The following is a 16,466-nucleotide window of genomic DNA, read 5'->3' as shown; positions in this document are numbered from 1 at the left end:
CCAGTATCCCTGATGACTATACTGCCAAGAAGTGCAACCAGCTGCAGCTTCTTTCAGACCGTGTTAAGAAATTGGAGGAGGTGGAGCTAGATGAACTTTGGATCATTTGGGGGCCTGAGGGGTTGACTGACAGGGATGTAGTTACACCCAAGGTGCAGGACACAGGTAACCAGGTGACCCTCAAAAGGGAAAGACAAACAGCCAGTGATGAGTACCCCTGTGGCCATTCCCTTCAACAACAGGTACATTCATTTGGATCGTGTTGGGGAGGATGACCTAGCAGTGGAAAGCCACAGCTGCCAGATCTCCGTCACTGAGTCCAGCCTTAAGGTCAGAAGGGAAGGGAGGAAGAAGAGGCAACTTGTAATGATAGAGGATTCCATGGTTAGAGGAAAGACAGGAAGTTCTGTGGTTGAGAATGAGATTCCCAGATGGTACATAGCTTCCCAGGTGCCAGGGTCAGGGACATCTTGGATCAAGTCCACAGCATTCTTAAAGGGGGCGGGGGGTAAGAGTGAGCAGCCAGATGCCCTGGTCGACTTCAGAATCAATGACATGGGTAGGATGGGTGACAAAGTCCTACAAAGTGAGTTCAAGGAGTTAGATGCTAATTTAAAGGACAGGACCTCCAGTATTATGATTTTGGTTGGGCTACCTGGTGACATGTGCTAATGAGGCCAGAGATAGGAAGATCACACAGTTTAATATGTGGCTAAGGAGATGGTGCAGGAAGGAGAGCTTCAGATTTTTTGATCATTGGACTTTCTTCCAGGGAAGGTGGGATATGTACAGTAGAGACAAGTTTGCACCTGAATTGGAGGGGGACTAATATCCTTGTGGGAAGGTTTGAACTGGAGTTGCAGGGGAATGGGAATCAAAGTGCCAGAGCAGTTAGTAGAGTGGTTGTGGGGAAAAATGTTGCTAAGCCTAAATACAAAGTCAGGAATCAAAAGGTCGAGTGTGGTGAGAGTAATGTTCTGAGCTGTGTATACCTCAATGCAAGGAATATTGTAGGAAAGGTAGATGAGCTTAGGGCATGGATCAACACACAGAATTATGATATTGTAGCCACCAGTGAGAATTATCTTCAGGACTGGCAGCTCAATGTTCCAGGGTTTCATTGCTTTAGACATGATAGAGCAGGAGAATTAAAGGGTGAGGGCTAGCATTATTAGTCAGGGAAAATGTCAATGCAGTGCTCAGACAGGAGCAACTGGAGAGCTTGTCTACTGAGGTTATATGGGTGGAACTGAGGAATAAGAAAGTGACGATCAAGTTAAGGAGATAAAAGCATAGACTACCTAACAGTCTGCTGGAATCAGAGGAGCAAATTTGTAGAGAGATTGCAGATTGTTGCATCATGGGCGATTTTAGCTTTCAACATATTGATTGGGATCTCATACTATAAAAGGGGTGGATAGAGTTTGTCAGATGTATTCATGATAGTTTCCTTAATTAATACACAGAGGACCCAACCAGAGAGAGTGCGAAACTAGATTTATTAGGAAATGAGACAGGGCAGTTGACAGAAGTCTTTTTTTCTAGGGGAACACTTTGCATCTAGTGATCAGAATGCCATTATTTTCAAGAAAATAATGGAGAAGGATAGGTCTGGTCCTCGGGTTAAGATTCTCAATTGAGAAAAGGCTGATTTTGATTATATCAGAAAAGATCTGGCAAGTGTGGATTGGGACAGGTTGTTTTCTGTACTTGGTAAGTAGGAGGTCTTCAAAACTGAAATATTGAGAGTACAGAGTTTGTATGTTCCTATTAGGATAAAAGGCAATGATAACAAGTTTAGGGAACCTTGGTTTTTGAAAGATATTGAGGCCCTGGTCAAGAAAAATAAGGTGGTGCATTGCACATATAGACAGGAAGGAACAAATGAAGAGTTTAAGAAATGCTCTAAGAGTAAACCAGGAATTATAGGCCGGTGAGCCTGATATCAGCAGTGGGCAAGTTTCTAAAGGTTTTCAAAGGGACTGAATATATAAAGTTCAAAGTGAATTTATTATCGAAGTACATACTGTATGTCACCATATACAAGCCTGACATCCATTTTCTTGCAGACACAGTAAATCCAAGAAATATAATAGAATCAATGAAAGACTGCACCCAACAGGACGAGCAAACAGCCAATGTGGAAAAAAACAACAAACTGCAAATACAAAAGAAAAATAACAGAAATAATAATATTAAATAAATAAGCAGTAAATATCAAGAACATGAACAGTTCAGTTATGGGATGAGTGAAGTTGGGTGAAGTTATCCCCACTGGTTCAAGAGCCAGATGGTTGAGGGGTAATAACTGTTCGTCAACCTGGTGGTGTGGGTCCTGAGGCTCCTGTACCTTCTTCCTGATGGCAGTAGCGAGAAGGGATCATGGCCTGGGTGGTGGGCGTCCTTGTTGTTGGATGCTGCTTTCCAGCAACAGCACTCGATGCAGATGTGCTCAATGGTGGAGAGGGCTTTACCCATGATGGACTGGATTGTATCTACTACCTTTTGTAGAATTTTCCATTCAAGGGCATTGGTGTTTCTATACCAGGCCGTTATGCAACCAGAGAATATACTCTCCACCACACATCTATAGAAGTTTGTCCATGTTTTAGATGTCACGCAGAATCTTTGCAAACATCTAAGGAAGTAGAGGCACCACCATTCTTTCTTTATAGCTGCACTTACCTGCTGGATCCTCTGAAATTATAACACCAAGGAATTTAAAACTGCTGACCCTGTCCACCTCTGATCCCCTAATGAGGACTGGCTCCTGGACCTCTGGATCCCTCCTCCTGAGGTCAATAATCAGCTCCTTCGTCTTGCTGACATTGAATGAGAGCTTGTTGTTATGGCACCACTCAGCCAGATTTTCAGTCTTTTTCATATATGCTGACTCATCACCATCTTTGATTTGGCCAATGACAGTATTGTTGCCAACAAATGTAAATATGGCATTGGACTGTGCTTAGCCTTACGTCACAAGTATAAAGCGAGAAGAGCAGGGGGCTAAGCACAGAGCCTTGTGGTGCATCTGTGCTGATGGAAATTGTGGAGATGTTGTCAATCCAAACTGACTGAGGTCTGTAAGTGAGGAAATCAAGGATCAAATATTATGTATTTGGATAGAGAGGGTCTGATTAGGGATAGTCAACATGGATTTGTGTGTGGTAGATCATGACTAATCAATCTTAGAGTTTTTCAAGAAAGTTACCAGGAGAGTGGATGAAGGCAAGTCAGTGGATGTTGCTAATGGACTTCAGTAAGGCATTTGACAAGGTCCCACATGGGAGGCTGGTGAAGAAGGTACAATCTGTCAGCACTCAGGATGAGGTAGTAAATTGGATTAGACATTAGTGGTGGAAGCCAGAGAGTGGTAATAGATGGTTGCTTCTCTGACTGGAGGCTTGGGGCTAGTAGTGTGCTTCAGGAATTGTGCTCGGATGACACCAAGGAAGGGGTGTTGCACTTTGGGAGGACAAACAAGGTAGGACTTGCAATGGTGAATGATAGGGCACTGAGGATCGCAGTAGAATAGAGGAATCTGGGAATATAGATCTATAATTCTTCGAAAATGATGCAACAAGAAGATAGGGTCCTAAAGAAAGTCTTTGGCAACATTGGCCTTTATAAATCAAAGTATTGAGTACAGGAGTTGGGATGTTATGTTGAAGTTGCATAAGGCATTGGTAGGCCTAATTTGGAGTATTGCATGCAGTTTTGGTCACCTACCTACAAGAAAGATGTCAATGAGCTTGGAAAGTATTAGAAGGAGGTGAGATTTGATAGAGGTATACAAAATTAGGGGTTATAGATAGCGTAAATACAAGCACATTTTTCCACTGCGGTTGAGAGATACAAGAACTAGAGGTTATGAGTTAAGGGTGAAAGGTGAACAGTTATGGGAACATGAGGGGGAACTACTTCACTCAGAAGGTGGTGAGAGTGTGGAACAAGCTGCCAGTGGAAGAGAAGTTTGGATAGGTACATGGATGGGTATGGAGGTCTGGTCTGAGTGCAGGTTGATGGGCTAGGCGGATAAATGATTCAGCGCAGACTAGATGGGCCTACTCGCCTATCTCTGTGCTGTCATGTTCTATGACTTTAAGTCACATTCGCTGCATGTCCGTAGTAACACAGAAATGGCTGTAGATTCTCTGTGTGTAGATCTGTTTTTGCCTTCCTGATGGCATGGAAAAGTGCAGTGCCTGCTGACCTGAGAGCCATCTCATCCCCCAAACTGAAGGCTGCATCTCGTTCTTTCAGCAGTGCCTGGACCTCTTTTATCAGCCATTGCTCTGATTAGCCCAAATAATGATAGATTTAATGACAGTGACATCTTTGATGTACTTCACCACAGAGCCAGTCATGAATCCTGCATATTCATTAATAAATATATGATGATCCTGGGTGGCCAGCTCCCTGAATATGTCCCAGTCTGTAATTTCAAATCAGTTCTATAATGTTGAGATTGCTCCTATTGGTTCAACCCTAATTTCCTTAAGGATTGGTTTGATTTGTTTTAGTAGTGGTCTGTATGCAGGGATTAGCATAATAGATAAATGATCAGAGTATCCAAGGTGGGGGCTGGGATGTTATAGGCCCCATGGATGTTGTTGTAAACCAAGGACTAATGTGTTCCCACCTCTGATAGCAAAGTCCACATGTTGATACAATTTAGGTAGGAACGTTTTAAGTTTGCACGACTGAAGTCCCAGACCACAATAAAGAAACCATTGGGGTGTGTGGTTTACAGGTCACTGATAGTACTGTAGAGCTCACAGTGTTTACTTAGTATTTGCACAAGAGGGGATATATACAGCCACAATCAGAATGGCAGTGACTTCCCTTGTTAAGTAGTAGGACCTACACTTCACTGTTAAGGACTCTACCAGTGGCGAACAGTGGGTTGACACTACTGTAGTGTTACACACCATGCATTTGGTAAGGCATGAATCACAAACTAAAAAAAAAATGACACTCAGTATTACCTTGCCTTTGCAATTGAACTCTGAGACCTGGACAGCATGACAGAACTCATCTAACAAATCTTTTGATCCTAAAAAACCCAGGAAATTAGGTCAAATCTCTTTGCACTGGGTGATCAACTGGGATGATCCCAATTCTCATTTCTCGTCAGAAAGTTACTTCCCTTTCCTTCAGTAGTGCTGTGATTCACTTCATATTCTAATATTTCAAAGTTCACCACACTATGTATTTAAACAATTTTTGCAACTTCAAATTACACACTGCAAAACCTCAAGTCCTCAGAGTCTTTCAAGAACAAGCTACCAGAATGGCCAACATCCAATCTAAATGCAATGCATGATGTGCTGGAGGAACTCAGTGCATCAGGCAGCAACTATGAAGTGGATTTGATGGTCGATGCTTTGTGTTGAGACCATTCATGTGGAAAAGTATCCAGATGAATTGTCTTGACCTGAAACATCAATTGTTCATTTCTCTCCTTAGATGCTGCCTGACCTACTGAGTTCTTCGAGTATCTTGTGCATTGCTCCAGATTCTGGCAGCTGCAGTCTCTCGTGTCTTCATCCTAATCTCTGTAGCTGATCCTTTAGGACATTGAGCATACTCCAGTGCTTACACCCACAGATCATTTTCAAAAGGGTCATTCATCTACTAAGTTAGCTTGAAAATAATTACAGTTGGGGTTATTAAAAGTATGAACAGCATATTATTCTTTCCTTTTAATAATGTTGCATTTTGGGCCCTTCATATTAAGTGTTACCTATGCTGTGCCTCCAACAGGATAGAGTTCTACATTCATCTGACATAAGTAGTTCAGAGCTCCTGAGAAAGGGAGAGAGATCAATTATTCCACTTTTAATTTTAAGTTCTAGAGTGAATTCCATAACTCGTAAACGTCTCCAACACTACAATTCATCTGCCTCTTCTATTTAGTACAATATCTTTCATTCTTTCCACTGGCATTTAAGATTCCCTAAGTGTAATTTTGCTCTGCCACTTCCTCTTTTTTCTCTTAAAAACCATCCTTCAAAATTAATTCTTGCACAAAATTTATTGTTACTCCTTATAAAAATACATTTATTTGGCATTTACATTATTAATTGCAGACTTGCAAAGATATTTGCTCACCTGGCACATTTAGTCCATCCAACAGATCTAGCAGCTCTCCTCTTGTTTGATGTACATTGCTTTCCTCAGGCAGTGATACAGCTGTCTTACTGTCATCAAGCAGATCCAGCAAATTGTTAACCTGAAAAAATATACGCTGGATTAAAACACATGAATTTAGCCCTTATATAAATGAGCATAGACACAAATGAACCAGTCAGTTTCATTTAGAACTAATGAGCTCAACAACTTAGTATTAGATTAGTACATTGTCTTATTCTATTGCCCCCTTGTGTGATGACCATATCCATGAATCTTCCAATATGACCTGTTATATTTATTGGCATGTAATAGGGATCACATTTAGTGAACTTGTGAACATAGTAAAGTGATTTGACACAATGTTTTACCATCTATCTATTCACAAAATGGAGCTTACTTCTTTGTAGATACAATCAGGTTTGTGCTGGTAGTTTTATAGGTTGATGTATTGGTATGTTTTGAAAATTAACTTTGCTATTTTACTAGTAAAACTATATTAATTTTTGGGATCTGAGCATCGCCTTCAAGGTGCTGTCACCTTCTTAAACCGCTATAGTCTTCCCAGCAAAGATTCTTCCACAATGTGTTGGGTATGGAGTTCTAGGGTTCAGATTTTGTGCTGAGAAAAGTGATACTTTACTAAGTCAGGGTGGTAAATGTCTTGGAGAGGATCCTGCAGGTGGTGCCTTTGTCCTCCTTGGTGAACAAGTTGCAAGTTTGAAAGGTGTTGCAGGGCAAGCTTAGGCAAGCAACTGCAGTCCATGTTGCACTGCGTTACTGAGAGTCAGTGGAGGAGAGAATTAATACTTTAGGACAGCTGTGGGGTGCCAATCAAGCAGTCTGCTCATCTTGGATGATATCAAGTTTTTTTTTAAATCACTAATTTTTATTGCAACACCAACAAATTACATTCAATGCAACCAGTTGCCAATTACATTTTGACTGATTAACCCAACCACCCCCCAACCCTCTACCAACCAATCGAATAGTAGTGCATACACAGACAGAGCATTCCTATTTTAACAGAAGATCTTTTAAGTTAGATATCAAATTTGTCCACATTAAGATTGTGTTTGGTCATGCATCATTTACTCTTGCTGATGATAATTCCAGGTAAGAAATGTCCAAAAAGCTCCAAAGCCAGTAAGTACTTGAAATATCATGAGGAGGTTTCCAACACTGGACTACAATCTTCTTATCTGCAGTCAGGCCTGCCAACCAGATTTTGCGTGTTTTTTCCGTAAGGGAAAGGTGGGAGTCATCATTTAGTTGATGTACAGCGGGGTCCATTGGTAATTGTACCCCCATTAGTTCTGTAAGAGTACTGATAACATTCCCCCACAAACCAAAAACCCTTGGACATTCCCATACAACATATATAAAAGAGCCAACGGCTCCGTGGGAGCAAAATGAGCAATATGGGTCAGGAACCAGTCCCATTTGATGTCTAATTCTCGGTGTTAATTATGCTCTATGACAAAACTTCAAGTGTATATACCAATGATTTGGGTTTTTCAAAGCACTGGCAGCATTATCCCAAATTGCATCCCAGTCTAAGTCTTGTCCCAATTCAGATATGTCCCTATCCCAGGTTTTCAGTCCTGATGTGGGCATATATTTCTGGGAGTTTATCATAGATATATGACACTATCTGTCTTGGAGCACTCTGTATCCAACTTAAAATGGGATGGTCCTTTAAATCTGACCCCAGGGAATCCTGTAGGCTTTACAAGCTGATCTTACTCTAAAGTAGAAGAGAGTGCTTATTATATCGAGATACCAGTTCTTGAAAGCTAAGGTTAGTACTGCCCCATTTATATCTTGAAGAGCAGTAATACCTTTATCCTCCCAAGTTTTGTTAGTGAATGGTTTCCCCCCCAGATAGAAAATGATTATTGTTCCATAATGGAGATGATTTGTACCACACGCTTTTAAATTTTAGGAATTTGTCTGCTGCTCTAAACACTTGTAGCATATGGGTTAAAATTGGACCGTAATACAAATCAAATTTTTTGGTAGACATACCTATAAGGAGAAAGTCCTTCAACCTCATTGGTGCTATTAGCTCTTGTTCTATATTTTTCCATGACAAAACTTTATCCTCCTCCATCCAGTAGCTAAGACTTTTTAATACAAATGCCCAGTGATACAGTTTAAAATTTGAACATGCCAATTCCCCATCTGCTTTTGAATTGTAGAGCTGACCACTTTATACTGGGTCGTTTACTGTTCCAAACATAGCATCGTAATAAGGAGTCCAGTTTTTACCAATATCCTGCTGGAGGTGCAAGTGGGATCATTGAGCTGATAAAATTAATGTGGGGTAAGATGTTCATTTTAATGACCGATATACGGGCTGGGACTGATGCTGGCAGGTGTCTCCATCTATTAATATCTTTAACTATTTTTTTCAAAATTACGAGTAATTTGTTTTAGGCACAGACTTTAGGGAAGTATTAACTTTAATACCCAAGCAGAGGACCTCATTTGTAACATTAATCTGGGGAGGGAGAGACACCTTACTTTTATCTGTATTAATCAGCATCAGTGCTGATTTTGACAGATTAACTTTGTATCCTGAAAGAAATCCAAATTGCTTCAGTGTTTTTAAAACATAGGGGAGAATTTGTTGAACATTTGCCATATAAACTAATGTGTCGTCTGCGTAAAGTGGTATCAAATTTGATGTTGTACCTATTGTAATAGGGGAGACCTGAGGAGAGTTTCTAATTAAATGTCCAAGCGGTTCAATAAATATAGTAAAAATTAAAGGAGACAAAGGGTCTCCTTGTCGTGTGTCCCATCCTATGTCAAATAACTCTGAGAAACCTCCTCCCACACATACCTAGGCTGAGAGATTAGCATATAATGTTCAAATCATATTGATAAATTTATCGCCGAACTTAAATTCTTTTAGAACTCTCCAAAGATATGACCGTTCAAGGCGATCGAACGCTTTTTCAGCATTTAGAAATAGCAGGCCACAGGCAGGCGTGATTTTATGTGTTACACTTAGTATGTGTAAGAGCCGGCAAATATTATCAGATGCGAGACGTCCCCTGATAAAGCCTGTTTGATCTGGGCTAATTATTTTCCCAACTACTGTCGCGAGTCTACTGGCTAAGACTTTGGAAAATATCTTGAGGTTGGCATTTATCAAGGAGATAGGATGGTGATTGGCACACTCCAAGGGGTCCCTACTGGGCTTAGGTATAACTGTGATCAGGTCTGTGTTTAGATCTCTATGGAAAGCGCCATTTCCAATAGCATAATTTAATGTTTCTAACCATAACCATATAACCATACTGGTCCAAGAATATCCCAAAGTGCTACGTAAAGTTCCACAGGTATGCCATCTATACCTGGCGTACGACCCTTATTTGTAGCTTTGACTAGCTCATCCAGTGTAATAAAAAATTTAGAGTTTTGGTGTCCTCTAATGACAATGTAGGGAGGTCTAATCAACTAAAAAAAATTGGTGGTCATTCTCAGAAGGAACTGAGACACTTGTATAGAGTTCTTTAAAGTAATTCTTGAATGTCTCATTTATTTCCTCTGTTGAAGATACTACTCCACATTTAGCACATCTAATCAATACAGACCTTTTAGCTTCCTGTTGTTTGAGCGTTAATGCCAAGGGATGGCTCGGTCTGCTGCCTTCTGCATAATACTTATGTTTGGTTATATGGATCATATATTCTGCCCTGCTTATTAATAAATCATTTATTTCTGCTTGTTTTCTTTTGATATGGTGTATCTCCTTTGTTATGGTGGATCATTCTCCAAAACCTTATTGTTCTTCTAGGGTGGAAATCTTTTGAAGCTGCCTTTTATGTAGATGAGAACTGAACCATATGGCGTTATTTCGTAAGAAACCCTTGATGGAGCCCAAACCACTGTCACATCCAAGACACTATTTTTATTTAAATTTATAAACTCCATCAGTTTTGTTCTCAGTTGTGTTAGAAATTCGTTTTTTTAGAAGCGTGGAGTCAAACCTCCACCTAATAGCCTTATTTTTGATTTTGCCATAATTAAAAGTAGAGATAACTGGGTTGTGATCAGATAGATGTCTGGGCAAAAATTCTATTGAGTGTACCAAAGGCAGCAAACCAGAGGATATCTATCCGAGAGAAAGTTTTATGTTTTGTGGAGAAGAAGGAATTAGCAGATGGATTATGCACCCTCCACACATCAGTTAAATTTAAATCCGTTAGAAAGAGGTTAAGTGCTTTGGAAGCAAATTCTTGAGAACTTGATATAGTTGAAGATTTATCGAGGTTATTATTTACCAAAGCATTCATGTCCGAACCAACATATAATTGGTAGTCACTTAACTTCAGTAATTGAGGTAATTGAGGGAAAAAAATTCAGCCTCTAATATAGTTGCAGCATAGGCTAATGAATGCAACTTTTTTTTACCCTGAATGGATGTACAGCAAAAAGCTAGACGTCCTCCATTGTCGGAGCCAGTCCTTTCAATTGATACAGTAATACTACATTTCATTAATATAACTCCTTTCATACCCTGGAATGTCATTAGGTTTAAGATGTGTTTTCTGTAACAGCGCAATATTTTCTTTCTGCGTAAGAAATCTAAAACCTTTGAACGCTGGTAGGGAGAGTTTAATCCTCTAACATTAAATGATACAATAGTAAGATTTTCTAATTTATCTGTGTGGCACATCTTCCCCTGGATCTGTTGTAAGTCAGTGGTCGAACCCTGAGTTACCCCCTTCCCACTCCCCCCGATGATGCCAGTGATGTCTTATCTGGCGCCCATGAATGTAAACAAGTCTACTGGAGACATAACCCGAAATGAACATGTACAACTAAAGTTATTCAGAACAAACTGCTATTTTTCAGCTTCATTCTTGATGAAGTATGACATTTGGGTGTGTTGAATATCACCTTAGAAACACACACAAAATGCTGGTGGAACACAGCAGGCCAGGCAGCATCTATAAGGAGAAGCACTGTCGACGTTTCAGGCTGAGACCCTTCGTCAGGACTAGTTATAGATCTCTCCTTATAGATGCTGCCTGGCCTGCTGTGTTCCACCAGCATTTTGTGTGTGTTGCTTGAATTTCCAGCATCTGCTGATTTCCTCGTGATCACCTTAGAAAGCATATTCTAAGCGGACTTACATCACCTTACCATGTTATCCTTGTACTAACAAGTTAACTGAACCATTGCCTTAAAACTCTAATCTGCAATACTCAGAAACAAACCAGCCCCTTAATTAACTAAATACAACAGTGCATCGAATGACTTTCCAATAAAAGAATAACAAGAAAACTTCACACCTAGGACGCAAACTTGCCCATGCCTATTAGATTGCGTGTACAGGCTGGTCCGAGCTCTTAATGCAGTTCCATCTCTTCCTGAGGGGCGTGTGGACTTTGCCCAGGGTCTTCTTCCATATCTCCCAGCACTGATGACTTCAGGGTTAATGATATCAAGTTTTCCAAGTTGCACTCATCTAAATTAGAATCGAGCATTCCAACCAACATTTGACTTCTATCTTGTAGCTGGTGAATAGACCGTAACATAGCATGTCATTTAGGTGAATTACTCAATGCAAGATACTTAGCCTTTGACCAGCTCCTGCAGTCACACTGGCTAGAACAGTTGAGCTTCTAGTCAACAGTGATGTCTTAGGATATTGACAGTGGGAGACTTAGCAATAATAATGCCTCTGCGATGTGAAAGCATCCGTCAGTAGGATACACCCATGAGAACATATGGCCCAGATGTGGCACTTGGCTGAGTTCTGAAGACTTGTGCTGATCACAGGCTGAAGCGTTTATGAACATCTTGAACTTCTTGCTTCAGCAGTCTGAAATGCTAACTTGCATCAAGCAGACTTCAATTTTAACAGTGCCTAAGAAGAATACGATAACCTGCTTCAATGACTAGCACCCAGTAGCACTTGCATCCACCGTGATGAAGTGCTTTGAGAGGTTGGCCACGAAGCATATCAACCCCAGCCTGAGGAGTGACCTGAATCTGCTCCAATTTGCCAATTATCACAACAGGTCGACAGTAGATATTGTTACAATATATTCGTGCATGCACTCGTGAGCAGACGATTAAAGCTGGTGTGCATGCATGTTTTTATCTGAAATATCTGTCTTGAAACATGGTGGTAGCAGTGGTGCTCGGAGAATTGCTTTTTTCAACCGTAGCGCCTGATTTTTTCAACTTGCAGTTGGCAGCATAGTGATAGTGCAACTCTGAAACGTCGGAAGGTGAGAAAAATATCAACTGAGACGAGCAACTAGCCACAAATAGAGACGGGTGTAGTAGCAATGCCTGGAGGTGAGACAGCAGCACCTGTGGGCAACCCCGTGCCGGGGAACCATGGTTGGGCCAGAAGTCCTCCCCCAGTCAGCGGCATTTGCCCGCCACTGGCCATGACGGTCAACCGTGGACTGATAGACGGATGGAAGACATGGCGGCAGATGTGGACAAACTACTGCATCGTAGCACACTGCACAAACAAGTTCCAGCATACCAGACGGCATTATTTTTGCATACAATTGGACTGTTAGGACTTGAAGTCTACAACAGTTTTGTGTTCACAGATGAGGCTGAAAGCCAAGACCTCACAAAGATTTTAGCTGCATTTGACAGATATGCTTATGGGTGAGAAAAATGAGACATATGAATGGTACTTGTTCAACAAGCAGCAACAGGAACAAGGTGAGACCTCTAAATCATTTCTTGCCAGCCTTAGATCTCTTGCAAAGACATGTAATTTTTGCTCGTGTATGTCAGACAGTCTGCTGAGAGACAAGATCGTACTGGACATTAACGGCTCCCAAACCAGAAAACATCTGTTACAAGAGAGAAGGCTAACGCTGGATAATTGCATTGACATCTGGCTGAATAACACCTACAAGCAGTCAGTACAGCTGCAGATAGCAGGTCCATTACTGTCCATGGGATTAAACCTCGCGCTAACAAGAAAGGTTGAAAGCATCCTGGACAGAAGGCTAGTGCTAGTGGTGGAGCCAGAGCAAAAGGCACCTTGAACAGCCACAGAAGCAAAGTGAACCTTTGCAAGTACTGTGGCACGGAACATGCAAGAGACAAGCAACAACGCCTAGCATACGGACACTTGTGCAAGGCGTGTGGCATTTGAAATCACTTTGCAAAGGTATGCAAGCAGAAGCCCGTGCATGGGTGGAAGCACAAAGTGATGACCAAACCATCAGTGACAGCAGCACCGAGTTTATTGACAATGTCATACTGGTGGTCAACAGTTTGAAGACAAAGGATGACGTATTCGCACAAATGCTCATCAATGGAAAGCCAATAGATTTCCAAGTCGAAAGTGGAGCAAACAATAACATTTTACCCCGCAAATACTTGGAGGGAGTAGTTCACACACTAAGACAATGCACAAAAAAGCTGATGATGTGGAACAAGACCACCATGGATGCAGAAGAGATGTGCAGAGTGAAACTGCATAACCCCATGATGAACCGCGAGTATTCTGTCGAATTTGTCGTGGTCATTGACGACTTTACACCATTGCTGGGAAGCAGGGCCAGCCACAAATGAAGCTGATTACGGTCAACGATGACAACTTTCGTAGGGTGCATGCATCTACACTCAAAGAAAAACAATGCACACCAGAAGAACGCTATGCAGAGGTGTTCGATGATGCACTCGGGGAGCGTCCGGGTGCAGCTCATCTGCAGACTAATGAGGAAGTTCAACCCACAGTGTTACCCCCATGACGTCTACCTCACGCTATGAAGCGGACAGTGAAAGTTGATCTTGATCAACTGGTAGACTGCAAGGTGATAGCTCCAGTCCATGAACCTACAAGATGGGCTAGCCAGCTAGTGGTTGCAGAGAAGAGGAACGGCAATCTTTGTATATGCATTGACCCTTGACCTTTGAACAAAGCACTGAGGAGAGAACACTACCCCCTTCCGGTGATAGAGGACATTTTTCTAGATCTTGACCAGGCTAAGGTTTTCAGAGTAAGCTTGATATGAGTTCTGAATTCTGGCAAGTGAAATTGGACAGTGAATCAAGCGTGCTCACCACCTTCAACACACCTTTTGGGCGGTATAGATGCCTCAGACTTCCATTTGAAATCAGCATGTCATCAGAGATCTTCCAGTGCAGACTGCATCAAGCGCTGAAGGGCCTACCGGGAGTGAGCCCCCCTCACTGGATTCCCTGCAGTTTGTGTACCGTCCCAACCGCTCAACAGATGATGCCATTGCTATCACCCTCCACCTGGTCCTAACCCACCTGGACAAAAAAGACAAATACGTTCGGATGCTGTTCATAGACTTCAGTTCAACATTCAACACAATCATCCCCCAGAAACTGATTGGAAAGCTGAGCCTACTGGGCCTGAACACCTCCCTCTGTAACTGGATCCTAGACTTCCTGACTGGGAGACCTCAGTCAGTCCGGATCGGGAGCAACATCTCCAACACCATCACACTGAGCACGGGGGCTCCCCAGGGCTGCGTGCTCAGTCCACTGCTGTTCACTCTGCTGAAGCACGACTGTGCTGCAACACACAGCTCGAACCACATCATCAAGTTCACCAATGACACGACCGTGGTGGGTCTCATCAGCAAAAACGACGAGTAAGCTTACAGAGAGGAGGTACAGCGGCTAACAGACTGGTACAGAGCCAACAACCTGTCTCTGAATGTGAACAAAACGAAAGAGATGGTTGTTGACTTCAGAAGGGTACGGAGCAACCACTCCCCACTGAACATTGACGACTCCTCGGTAGAGATTGTTAAGAGCACCAAATTTCTTGGTGTTCACCTGGCAGAGAATCTCACCTGGTCCCTCAACACCAGCTCCGTAGCAAAGAAAGCCCAGCAGCGTCTCTACTTTCTGTGAAGGCTGAGGGAAAGTCCATCTCCCACCCCCAATCTTCATCACATTCTACAGGGGTTGTATTGAGAGCATCCTGAGCAGCTGCATCACTGCCTGGTTCGGAAATTACACCATCTCGGATCGCAAGACCCTGCAGCGGGTAGTGAGGTCCGCTGAGAAGATCATCAGGGTCTCTCTTCCCCCATCACGGCCATTTACACTACACGCTGCATCCACAATGTAAACAGCATTATGAAGGACCCCATGCACCCCTCATACAATCTCTTCTCCCTCCTGCCGTCTGGGAAAAGGCTCCGAAGCTTTTGGCCTCTCACGACCAGACTATGTAACAGTTTCTTGCCCCAAGCTATCAGACTCCTCAATACCCAGAGCCTGGACTGACACCTTGCCCTATTGTCCTGTTTATTACTTATTGTAATGCCTGCACTGTTTTTGTGCACTTTATGTAGTCCTGTGTAGGTCTGTAGTCTAGTGTAGTTTTCTCTGTGTTGTTTTTTACATAGTTCAGTCTAGTTTTTGTTCTGTGTCATGTAACACCATGGTCCTGAAAAAAGTTGTCTCATTTTTACTGTGTACTTACCAGCAGTTATGGTCAAAATGACAATAAAAGTGACTTGACTTGATCTGCGTTGCAGACGACATTCTGGTGTACGGAAAAGGGGAAACGCAGGGAAAGGCAATCGCTGATCATGATGTGAAACTTGAGCAGCTATTACAGTGTTGTGCAGAGCAGTATATCAAGCTCAATAAGCACAAATCTGTCTTCAGAGTGACAGAGATACCCTTTTTGGGGCATCTCATCACAAGTGAGGGACTTCAGCCTGATCCTAAAAAGGTCACTGACATTCTCAACATACCAGCACTCACAGATGTGCAGGGAGTGCAGTGATTGATCGGATTTGTCAACTACCTGAGCCATTTTGTACCAAGTCTCTCAGATACCCTTGAGCCAATAAGACAGCTGACAAAGCCAGATGTAGCATGGGAGTGGTCAGCTGAGCAGCAAAACGCTCTCTCCAAGATCAGGCGGACGGTATCCAAAGCACCGGTGTTAGCATACTACAATTTTAAGGAAGAGCTAACCATCCAATGTGACGACAGCAACAAAGGCCTAGGGGCAGCACTCCTCCAGAATGGGCGTCCGATCGCATATGCAAGCAGCGTGCTAACGGACACAGAAATGCATTACACAGCAATCAAAAAGGAAATGCTCGCAATTGTATTCGCACTTGAGTGTTTTCATCAATACACTTCTGGCTACTTCACAAGAGTACTCTGTGATCACTAGCCACTCGAAATGATAGTTAAGAAGCCGTTGGTGAAGGCACCAAAGCGCCTACAGGAAATGCTTCTTTGCCTGCAGAGCTATGATTTCGACATCACCTACTGTCAAGGAAAGCAGATGCACCTCGTGGATACGCTATCGTGAGCAGTTAGCGGTACTCCAG

General features: G+C 42.4%; 1 protein-coding gene across 2 annotated transcripts in view; it reads right to left on the bottom strand.

Annotated features, from left to right (window-relative positions):
* LOC140735886 (AP-1 complex subunit gamma-1-like) overlaps nt 1-16,466 on the bottom strand; it is a 161,602-nt gene that overhangs the window by 17,109 nt on the left and 128,027 nt on the right. For both annotated transcript variants that reach the window (XM_073061459.1, XM_073061460.1), the window contains one exon: nt 6,115-6,235. In XM_073061459.1, the coding sequence (XP_072917560.1) occupies nt 6,115-6,235 (121 nt within the window). The remainder of the gene's footprint in view (nt 1-6,114; nt 6,236-16,466) is intronic.

The sequence above is a fragment of the Hemitrygon akajei genome, chromosome 11, assembly GCF_048418815.1.
Source record: "Hemitrygon akajei chromosome 11, sHemAka1.3, whole genome shotgun sequence".
Lineage (NCBI taxonomy): Eukaryota > Metazoa > Chordata > Chondrichthyes > Myliobatiformes > Dasyatidae > Hemitrygon > Hemitrygon akajei.
This window is presented reverse-complemented; position numbering and strand designations above follow the sequence as displayed.